At 42.9% G+C, this 12,203-nt stretch overlaps 1 protein-coding gene across 3 annotated transcripts in view; it reads right to left on the bottom strand.

Moving 5' to 3' along the window:
* Positions 1-12,203, bottom strand: part of ADAMTS12 (ADAM metallopeptidase with thrombospondin type 1 motif 12) — a 393,951-nt gene that overhangs the window by 366,547 nt on the left and 15,201 nt on the right. For all 3 annotated transcript variants that reach the window (XR_010941915.1, XM_067730476.1, XM_067730477.1), the window contains exon 2: positions 7,877-8,238. Coding sequence is in view for 2 of the 3 variants with exons in the window: in XM_067730476.1 (XP_067586577.1) it covers positions 7,877-8,238 (362 nt within the window). In the remaining variant the exon portion in view is untranslated. The remainder of the gene's footprint in view (positions 1-7,876; positions 8,239-12,203) is intronic.

A 12,203-nucleotide genomic window follows, 5' to 3' on the forward strand; every position in this document is an offset into this window, starting at 1 on the left:
GAAACTTGGAGCAGTATAAAGGCTAAATACTGAAATAAGCACATCCATTCAACCACTATTTACTGAGTGTTTATTATGAAACATAGCTTAACATGTGCAAACAAGACAGGGTGAGAGGAAGAAAAGTTAAGCAAAAAAGAGAAGAAAATATCAGGTATTTTAGGTTTTTTAAAAAATAAAATAGGCAATGTGATAGAATACCGGAGGAGTGTAGACTTTGTGTAGTCAGGGAATACCACAAGCTGGGATCTGAAAGACAGAAGAAGAAGAAGGTGCAGCTATGTAGAAATCCGAGGGAAGAGTGTTGTAGGCAGAAGAAACCGTCCATGCAAAGACAATGAAGCCAGAGTGTGCCTGATACTTTGAAAAACAGAGAGAAGGTCAGTGTGGCTAGAGGACTCTGCAGGAGGGCAACATGGTGGGAGAGGGGTGCAGGGAGGTGGGCCCCCCAGATCAGAGGGAGCTCTGGAAGCCAGGGCAAGTTATTTGGACTTTCTTGAGGGAGGGAGGACCAAGCATCGTGGACTTAAAACCAGTAGAAGATTTTAAGCAGAAGAATACACTGCTCTATAAATGTGTTTAGAAGTCCAGTCTTGTCACTCTGTGAGTAATAGCTTGTAGGGAGTTAAGGGAAGAAGCAGAGGAGCCACTCGGGAGGTCGATGCAATGGTCCAGAGGAGAGAGAATGGTGACTAGGACTAGGGCACGGTTTCTCAGCCTCGGAACAATTGACATTTTGGACCATATAATCCTTTGTTGTGGGGCTGTTCTGTGCATTATAGGAAGTTTAGTAGCATCCTTGGCCTCACTAGATGCCAGACGCAATCCTCCCCTCCCCCAGTGGTGACAACCCAAAATGTCTCCAGACATTGCCAAATGTCACTTGGCGGGCACAACCAGCCCTGCTGAGAATTTCTGGACTAGGGGGTTAGCTGTGGAGGTGACAAGAGTGGTAAATTCTGAATATATTGATATTTTGAAGGAAGAGCTGATAGGACTTGCTGATAAGAATAGATAGAGAGTGTGAGAAAAAGAGATGAGTCAATGATAGAATAATTCCATGGGTTTTTGACCTGGGTAACAGGGAAAATGGAGTTACCACGTACAGCAATGGGGAAGAGTGTGGGAGCAGGGAATTGAGGGTGTTGCTTTGAACATCTTAAATTTGAGATTCCTGTTAGGCATGTGGAAATGGCAGATAGACAGCTGAAGTTCCAAGAAATGTCAGAGTTAGATATACAAATGTAGTAGTTAGTCACATACATATACAGAGATAGAGATAGAGGATATAGATGATAGATAGACAAATAATTAGATGATTAGATTGATAGATATAATGATGATAGATAGATAGATAGACAGATAGATTGCAAAGGGCATGTTGGAATGAAAACAGTCACTAAAAAGCAGGTTCTTGCCACAACTTTCCAGATAGGTTGCACATTTAAAAGCTTGTAAAAAGGCAGTCAAATTAAAAGGGCACTGAAGTCCTTCAGACTGAAAAGAAATCATAGATCATACTACTGAGGAATAGAAATTTATGTTACACCAGGACACTCTTCTCCAAGCATGCCCTAAATCGACGAGCCAAATCTCACCTATGAATAAAATGTGGTCATCCCACCAGCCCCTGTCTTTCCGTGATGGGGAGACAGTGAGGCTCAGCACAGAAGAAATTGTTATCATTCTACCAGACTAATTTAGAATCAGGAAACTTTCCAAAACAGAATATTGCAAGAATTAATATGACCAAACAAACCAGGGGAACAAATTTGCAAAAATGGTTCACTATTTTTTTTTCCCAAATAAATTATCTGACCCAGAGGGGAAAAAAAGGCAACCGTTGGAGTCTATTTAAGAGACTCATTCTCTACCCACACTAACTACCCTATGGGTGGGGTAGGTCTGATGCCCCACAAGGACAGCCCACCCAATGGGTGATATTATAAGGGTGATGGGCTGGAAGATTTCCTGTGAGAAATGCCATCAGAGTGGAATTTAGAATTCCTCCCCAGAAGGCTGTATAACTCTCACCTTGGGAAAGAGGGAGGACCAAGCATCATGGACCTTTCAGTTCCACCAGTCAACCTAGATAGGTCTCACGGGCAGAATTGGAAGAGACCTACCATGTTCATGGATTAGAAGACTAATGTAGTAAATGTCAATTTCCCCAAATTAATATATAGGTTTAATATAATTCCTGTCAAAAAAAATCTCAGCAATTTTTTATTGTCAGATTATTCTGAAATTTATATGGAAAGGAAAAGAAGTTAGAATTACTAAAACAATTCTGAAAAAGAAGAATAAAATGGGAGCAATCAGTCTACTTGATTTCAATACTGATTTTAAAGCAATAGTAATGAAGACATAGGAATGAAAATTCTATTGGTAGACTAGAACATAAAACTCAGAAACAGACTCACAGAAATATGTCCAACTGATTTTTGACAAGTGCAGAAGCAATTCAATAGAGGGAAGGTAGCCTTTTAAAATATGGTGCTAGAGCAATCAGACATCCATAGGCAAAAAAAAGAGAAGAAAAAGGAGGAAGGATGGAAGGCAGGGAGGGAGGGAGGGAGGAAGAAAGGGAATGAGCCTTTACCTAAGTCTCACACTTTAAACAAAAATTAACTCAAAAGAGAATAGAGGCAGGAAGGAAATGAGTGTGCCTAAAAGGACAACATGAGTGATTGTTTTCATGGTAATGTTGGGCATCTTGACTGTATCCATGTCAGATCCTGTCTATGATATTATATAGTAATTTTGCAAGATGTTACCACTGTGGGGGAAGGGGACCTCTCTGTATAGGTTCTTACAACGGCATATGAAACTACAACTATCTCAAGATAAAAAGTTTAACTCTAAAAAAACTAAAAATAACACCTTTTCAAAATTTTAATCCATAGTTGAGCTTGAAACAAGACAGGAAATCTCAATAGGCCCAAAGGGAAAGCGAAAGAGAGTTGAGTAGGAGTTGAAGTTGAATAACCCTGCTATTCAGATTAGGGGTCAGCCTTCAACTCCTCAGCAGGGCCTGGAATTGAGGCTAGGGTTTAGGATGGAGCCAAGAACTGTATTCACTTTAATAAAGACTGAGCTGAGAAATACTGTGCCTGACTGTGAGTAAAAATTAAAAATAATTTTTTACTGACTCAAGTATGCAGTCTAGATAGTGCATGCCTAGCCCAAGCCCCTTGGTGGAAGTGGGGTACTCCATGAAGAGGCAGAACCCCAATCCTGTATCACACATAAGTGTGGAGTCTAACACCTTGCACTATCCTCCTAGTCCAGAAATCTAAACTGAAATACGAACAGCAAACTAGCCTGCAACACATCGTGTAGGGCCCTTGATAACAGCAAATCCAGCACCACCCCAGGGTTCTCACAGGTAACAACTCCCACTGCGGATGAATTCTGAATCTAATTGATAAAAGAATACAGTTTCTCTATCAAAGAACATAGAATAAAACAAATCAACTAAACTGTTCAAAAGAAACAAATTCCATAACTTCAAAGTTTATACAAATGTTGAGGGGAAAAGATGGTGAAAATGGTGAAGATGACAGAGAGAAAGTTACTGAGCCAACTTTCAGACAGGGACTGACCCGGTCTGAAAGCAGCTTCCAAGAGGATGGGTACCAGAGCCGTGTGAGAGGATATTAACTGGAGGAAGGAGGTTATCCCACATCTTGTCATGGGTGACCTTTCTTGGGTCTTCAGTTTGTAACCATCTGAGTCTTCTCCAAGGGAGACTAGATGAACCTCAAATTATAGAAAACTCCAAGAGAACACAGCCTCCAACATTAGGATGAGCCCATCTGAAGCAAAGAATATGCCAGCCCTGAGCCATACGAACAAGAAGCAAATGTCCTGCTCCACACAAGAGGGTTTCCTGCCTCAGAAAGCCTTCCCCAATGCCACCTCTGTCCCTAGGAGTGCTGGGAGGCTTAGAGGCAGCATATCCTAAGCCTGCCATCCTGTGAATCTGAGCGTGGGGTCGTCCCTGGGTGAAAAGGAAAATAAATATCCTGGAGATCAGGCCCCAGACAACTGGCCAGGAGAAATCAGACGCAAGTCCAACCACTACCTTTTGACTAGAACCACTGTAGATGAGCACTGTGAAATGATGGCATGTGAGCAAATGAGCTTGAAGCCAGCCAACTTGTGTGCTCACAAAACGAACTCATTGGGCTTTCGGTGCCTTTTTTATAATCATCCATTAATTGTCCAGTTATGTGTGAAAAGATCCAAAATAATCCCAGTGGACTGGTTCTCCTGGAAAAACATCATTCAGGGATTTAGATCTAAAACTTTCCATCATCTTGGCCACCACATAAGTCTATTAGTTCACATTCGTTTCTTTGTGCTCCTGTGCTTAGCATGAATCTGAAATCTGAATCTGAAAATGGCCACATGGTGGATCCTGCAGCTCTCTGGGGCCATTAGAAATTGCAAAGCTCCCAGTATTCTATTCCCAAGCCTGGAATAATGCTAACCAGTATGCGATTTCCCTTAGAGAAAACAAGATGGAAGTAGGGAGAAATTGAGGGCAATGGTCCTCAACCCTGGCTGCACGCTAGAATCACCTGGGTGAGCGGCTACTTTAGAGCAATACTGGCTAATACTGCTCATTAATACCCACTCGCACTAATCCAGTGATTGGCAACACCTAATGCACATCGGAATCTCCTAGAGAGCTTTTAAAAATACTGACGCCTGGGCTCCACCCCCACTGACCAGTCAAATCAGAGCATCTGGAACATGGGGTTGTGGCATGGGTACTTTTTTAAAGCTCCTTAGGTACTACTATACAGCACAGGGAATAACTATTCAGTAACTTGTAATAACCTATAATGAAAAATAATCTGAAATATATATATATATATACATATATATATATAACTGAATCACTTTGCTGTATACCTGAAATTAACACAGTATTGTAAATCAACTATATTTCAATTTAAAAAAAAAAAGCCTTAGTTGATCTAATGTTCAGCCTGGGTTAAGAATGACTGCCCTAGTCCAGGCCTTTAGGGAGCATCAGAATCTCCTGAAGAGGTCATTAAATCAAAGGTTTCAAAGAAAGCAGTTAACAGACACCAAAAGTAGATTTGAGGCTCCCACGGAGGAGGGGAGATGGGAGGATTGGAGAGTGACTGCTAAGGGGTTTCTTCGGGGTCTAATGAGAATGTTCTAAAATCTATTGTGGTGATGGCTGCACAACCCTGTGAACATATTTAAAGCCATTGGACTGTATACTTTAGGTGGGTAAATTGTATGTATGTGAATTACATCTCAGTAAAGCTGTTAAAACACACTCACATAGGTTTCTGCCCACCCCCAGAGATTCTGATGCACTTGTTCTGAAGTGTAGCCCATGAATTTGCCTTTTTAATGAAATCCCAGGTGATGTTGATTCTGTGAAGTCACAGACCAAACTGCTCTAGGCCACAGAAAGGCAATGGCATTTAAACTTTCTAGGATTTTATGAGCACGATAACGGTTTATGAATGGTTAATGGTAGTGACTATAGGTGGGTTCCCCCATCAGTGTTCTCTGGAGCAGTGTGGCTTTTGCATGTTTGTTTTGTGGATCACTTCACTCCTATGTGCCTGTCCTTCTAGAACAAGGGCTCTTTCTTCTGTTACCCTAGTCGTAGAGGATCAGGTGACACTGATGCTTCCAGGGTTGTCTCATAGAAATGAAAGCAGAAATTGCAAAGGGAAAATGTGATATGAACCCAGAGGAAACCCAGAGGATTAGGACCATGGAGCCAGGAGATATCCCCTGGTTCAACCAAGCACTGTATGAGACCCTGGGAGAAGAAGAAAAGAATAGGGCATCTTTTTTTATTTTGTGTCATTTATGAAATGATAAATAGCTACATATGAAAATCTAGATTTACCAAAAAATGGCAAAGCAAGACTTTCCGCTTATCGTACAAAACGATTCATCCCCAGAGGTCCTTCAGAACATTGAACTTTCTTGGTACCTATAAACTGATGTACAATGTTTTACATTAATTTTCCCACAGTTTTCAAGCAAAGCCAAACTAGACAGGTACAGGATAAACAGACTCTTAAATTATGAAGAGCAGGGTTCTTATCAAACTGGCAGTAAGGATGGGAGGATTTGAGATGAGCGCTTCCTGTAGGAATGTGAACACCACTAGCGGGTTTGCCCAGCAAAACAACCCCAGTCAGACTTCCCTGGTGGCACAGTGGTTAAGAATCCACCTGCCAACGCAGGGGACACGGGTTTGAACCCTGGTGCAGGAAGATCCCACATGCCACGGAGCAACTAAGCCAATGCGCCACAACTACTGAGCCTGTGCTCTAGAGCCCACGAGCCACAACTACTGAGCCCATGTGCCACAACTACTGAAGCCCACATGCCTAGAACCCGTGCTCCACAACAAGAGAAGCCACCGCAATGAGAAGCCCACGCACCGCAACGAAGAGGAGCCCCTGCTCGTCACAACTAGAGAAAGCCCGTGTGCAGCAACAAAGACCCAACGCAGCCAGAAATAAACAAACAAACAAATAAATAAATAAATTTATATTAAAAAAAAAAGCCCACGTACAGGTGCCAAGGCCGATGCCCAAGTCTCTGCCACAACTGTCCCCAGGACTCCGGAGGCTTTCCACCCACAGTCAGTCCCTAAGTACCCCTGGTTAGTGCTGGTGCCTGCCCCCTACTCCAGCATGACGAAACCTCAACATAAGTCCTAGGCATTGTTCGCCAAGCAGCTACCAGTGGGGCTGTCACTGTCGTCACTGCTAGAAGTAAGGGGGAACAAAGGGCCCACTTTTTTTTTTAAGGTTTAAATTTTGAAAAACAAGCTTGGTCACATTTTGAGAGGCAGCACAGAACAGTTGAAAGACTCGGGCTCAAATTAACAACAACACAGTAAAGATATTCAACATCTCCAAACTGCATCATCTGTTAAAACATAGCTAAACTGGTGGCGGGGTGGGGGCACATTGTAGAGAGGACAGTGTGTGTAAATCACATAATAAGCCACACGTTCCAGTGTCTGGCATGTTAGAAATATAAATAATAATAATAGCAGCCAATCTTCATTATCTACTATTTACTAAATACTCTTCTAAGATTTATATATATATGAATTCATTTAATGCTCACAGTACTCTATTACAGGGGTCAGCAAACTTTTTCTGCAAAGACCAGATGGCAAATATCTGGGGCCTCGTGGCCCCATACAGTCTCTATCCTGAACACCCAGCTCTGCTCTTGCAGCTCAAAAGCAGCCGTAGACAATATAAACACATGGGCATATCTGTGTTTCAATAAAGTTTTATTTATAGAAACAAGAGGTGGTCCAGATTTGGCCTGTGGGCTGTAGTTTGCCAACCCCTGCTCTGTGAGTTGGGTGCTATCATTGTCTCCATTTTACAGAGGAGAAAACAGAGGCACAAAGGAATCAACTGACAGCCCAAGGGCCCACATGAAATCTGATTATAAACTACCCGCAGTCAACAATTAGATCATAGCAGCTGCTGCCATCACCATCCCATCTGTAAGCCTCGCACTCAGAAGTGGCTGGCCACCCAGTCAGTCACCAGCACGCTCAGAGCTGCCTCGGAGGTTGAAGACCCAACTCCGATCCCCTCCTCTCCTTGCCCTGATATTCCTGGTTGAAGTCTTCCTGGACCCTCAACGTCCATATTCCCCCTACCACCCAGACTGATTTTAATTTTATGCATTTTCTCCCCAGCCTGTTTGGAAGCCCAGACCATGCACACCACAAGTGCTCAATTCCTATGCGTTAAATGCATCTACGAACCCACTGGCAGTGGGTGTGCAGACCACGACAGTCAGGGACTGAGGGCAGAGAAGTAAGGGGACTCACCAGTCCATGGCAGGCACTGAGGGCTGCAGTCCCAACCCTGGTGCCTTGCTGCAGAACTGTGCCCCTGAGATGGCAGGGGGGACCCGAGGAAGCCTCCATCTTCACATGGGAGAGGTTCCCATATCTCCTCTCCACGATGTAGCTTTTGGAAAGTAATCCCTGATTGACCGTCAAGTTAAAAAACAGGTCCTTCTCCTCATGGGAAATTCTGTAGTACACCCGGTCCTCTGGGCCATCCAAATCTCTCTTCTTCCTGCTGCTGGTGACAGGATGGTGCAAGCCATAAGATAGAAAATGTCCGCTCGCGTCGACTCGGACAGGAGCCACCACGTGGTATTCTGGCAGGGCCTTGACAAAATGCTCTGGAAAAAAAGGAGACGCAGAATAAGCCTAAGAGATCCCTGCTGAGTCTGTGGCAAGACAAATACACCTTGTTTGGAACTTAGATTCCACCCTGTTGATTGCAAAATCCCACTGTTGAAGTGTAGAGATCGTTTCCACCATACAAACACCATCAATATCAAATTCCCCGAACAACACAAATTTACCTGGGACTGTCTCATAGATGACAGGTGGCTCTCTGAGCTGACACCAAGGCATAGCTCTGGATGTCAGATGTTTTACTGGAGACAAACTAAGACAAGAATTAACTCATGAGGAATATGGTTAGGAAAGGGGCAAGATCATTATGACAAACAGGAACATTTCAGGTCTAGAGTTCATTAATACAAATCACAGGGCTTCACATAAGGAGTGTAAATGCCTCTGGAATTTCCAGTTAAGTCATGTTGGAGGAAAACTGCAAAAGCACAGTGAATCCATCATGTACACTCTGACAAACCTTGCACGGTTACAGCACAAGTGTTCTGTAATGTAGCAATGAGTACTTAAAAGACTCGGGTGTTTCTTTTTTATTTTTATAAAATATACAACATAAAATGGTAAGGGAACGTACTAGGATCAGAGGCATGGGGTCAAAATATGAAAATTGCCACTTTAGAAATGCAAGACACGCACACTTCTTCCTTCCTTCCACACACGAGAACACAGACACCTTTTGACTTCCTCAAATTGAAATCTCCATCACTGCCTCTTCATTCTCCTGTTTGAGAATAACAAGGAATCTAACTAGTAAGGAGTAAGCATCAGGCTCTGGATTACAGACTACTTAAAGCAAACCATTAACCACTTAAACGCAGATAAACGAATCTTTTGCTTCAGGCAAAAAAAAAAAAAAAAAGAGAGAGGGAGGGAAGGAAGGAAAGAAGAAAACAAAAGGGGAAGGAGAGGGAGAAGGAGAGAGAGAAAGAGGAAAAAAATTCTACTTTTTTCTACTTTTCTATTTCCACCTCCCAGCTGTACCTCTTGCACTTTGTAACTTGCGTTACTTTGTTCAAGTTACCTCCCCAACTACAATGTCTTTCACACTCTCTATCAGAATCTTATGTTTAACATAATCTTATGCTTATTTTTTAAAGTCCCAACTCAAATTCTCCCTCTTCTTTCTCCTAATGTCCTTGCTTAAAGTTCTTTCTCCCTCCCCTGAACCCCCATGTCCTTACTTTCTGTAGCTCCCAGAACAGCCCAATTTTACAAAGCCTTTTGTTTATTATATTATTTATTCCCAAACCCTTTAGAGGCCAGAATCTTGCACATCACAGGTACCCAATTCATTTGTGTGGATGTAGCAGTGAACACATTTGTAGCTGGCTAAACAAAAGAACTGGACTTCATAGGGTACAATTACAAAAGAGTTCTTTTCCAGACAACTGCCTTCAAACACACTTGTCGTTCATCTGTGCCTTGGGTGAAATATAGGACAGACAACATCAAAAAACAACCCAGTTAAGAAAACGGGCAGAGGACCTGAACAGACATTTTTCCAGAGGAGTCATACAGATGGCCAACAGGCACATTAAAAGATGCTCAACATCACTAATCATTGGGGAAATGCAAATCAAAACCACAATGAGATATCACCTCACACCTGTCAGAATGGCCATCATCAAAAAGACAACAAATAACAACTATTGGCGAGAATGTGGAGAAAAGGCAACCCTGGTACACTGTTGGGGGAAATGTAAGTTGCTGCAGACCCTATGGGAAACAGTATGGCAGTTCCTCAAAAAACTAAAAATAGAACTACCATATGATCCAGCAATTCCACTTCTCTGTATTTCTCCAAAGAAAACAAAAGCACTAATTTGAAAACATATATGCACCCCAATGTTCATAGCAGCATTATTTACAACAGCCAAGATATGGAAGCAACATAAGTGTCTATCAATAGATGAATGGATAAGGAAGATGTGACGTATATATACAATGGAATATTACTCAGCCATAAAATATTACTAGGCATAAAAAAGAATGAAATCTCACATTTGTGACAACATGGATGAACCTAGAAGGTATAATACTAAGTGAAATAAGAGAAAGATAAATACCCTATGATCTCACTTATATATGGTATCTAAAAACCAAAACAAATGAACAAACATAACAAAACAGAACAGACTCATAGATACAAAGAATAAACAGGTGGTTGCCAAAGGGGAAGGGGTAGGCGGATGAGTGAAATAGATGAGGGAGATTAAGAGGTACAAACTTCCAGTTACCAAATGAGTTATGGGGATGAAATATACAGTGCGGGGAATATAGTCAATAATACTGTCATGGGGAAACCTTCAAGATGACAGAGGAGTAAGACATGGAAATCACCTTCCTCCCCACAAATACATCAGAAATACATCTACATGTGGAACAACTCCTACAGAACACCTACTGAACGCTGGCAGAAGACCTCAGACTTCCCAAAAGGCAAGAAACTCCCTATGTACCTGGGTAGGGCAAAAGAAAAAACAGACAAAAGAATTAGGACAGGACCTGCACTTCTGGGAAGGAGCTGTGAAGGAGGAAAAGTTTCCAGACACTAGGAAGCCCCTTCGAGGGCGGAGACTGTGGGGGTGGCGGAGGGAGGAAGCTTCAGAGCCATGGAGGACAGCGCAACAATGGGGGTGCAGAGGGCAAAGTAGAGAGATTCCCGCACAGAGGATCGGTGCTGACCAGAAGTCACCAGCCTGAGAAGCTTGTCTGCTCACCCGCCGGCATGGGCGGGGGCTGGGAGCTGAGGCTTGGGCTTCGGAGGCCAGATCCCAGGGAGAGGACTGGGGTTGGCTGTGTGAACACAGCCTGAAGGGGCTAGTGCACCACGGCTAGCTGGGAGGAAGTACGGGAAAAAGTCTGGAGCTGCCGAAGAGGCAACAGACCATTGTTTTAGGGTGCGCGAGGAGAGGGGATTCAGAGCACCACCTAAACAAGCTCCAGAGACTGGCGCGATCTGTGGCTATCAGCGCAGACCCCAGAGATGGGCATGAAACGCTAAGGCTGCTGCTGAAGCCACCAAGAAGCCTGTGTGCAAGCATAGGTCACTGTCCGCACCTCCTCTCCTGGGAGCCTGTGCAGCCCACCACTGCCAGGGTCCCATGATGCAGGGACAACCTCCCAGGGAGAACACATGGCATGCCTCAGGCTGTTGCAATGTCATGCTGGTCTCTGCTTCCACAGGCTCACCCCACATCCGTACCCCTCCCTCCCCCGGGCCTGAGTGAGCCAGAGCCCCCTAATCAGCTGTTTCGTTAACCCCATCCTGTCTGGTCGAAGAACAGACACCCTCAGGTAATCTCCACAGTCAACTTGATGCATGCGGCATCTGTGGAATACCTGAATAGACAATGAAACATCCCAAAATTGAGGAGGTGGACTTTGGGAGCAACTGCAGACTTGGCGTTTGCTTTCTGCATCAAATTTGTTTCTGGATTTATGTTTCACTTAGTTTAGTATTTAGAGCTTATTATCATAGGTAGGTTTGTTTATTGATTAGGTTGCTCTCTTCCTTTTTTCTTTTTTAGTATAGATATATAATTTTTCCCCTTTTTCTCTTTTTCTGACTGTGTAAGTTTCTTGGTGTGATTTTGTCTGTATAGCTTTGCTTTTACCATTTGTCCTAGGGTTCTGTCTGTCCTTTTTTTTTTTTTTTTAATATAGTTTCTATCGCTTATTATCTTTGGTGGATTTCTTTTTTGGTTTGGTTGTTCTGTTCGTTCTTTACTTTTTTTTGTTTATTACTTTAAAAATATTTTTTTTAATTTTTAATAATTTTAAAAAAAATTTATTGTAATAACTTTATTTTATTTTTTTTTCTTTCTTTCTTTCTTTTCTTCTCCCTTTTTTTCTGAGCCGTGTGGCTGACAAAGTGTTGGTGTTCCAGCCGAGTGTCAAGCCTGTGCCTCTGATGTGGGAGAGCTGAGTTCCAGACATTGGTCAA

This window comes from Pseudorca crassidens, chromosome 3, assembly GCF_039906515.1.
Source record: "Pseudorca crassidens isolate mPseCra1 chromosome 3, mPseCra1.hap1, whole genome shotgun sequence".
Classification (NCBI taxonomy): domain Eukaryota; kingdom Metazoa; phylum Chordata; class Mammalia; order Artiodactyla; family Delphinidae; genus Pseudorca; species Pseudorca crassidens.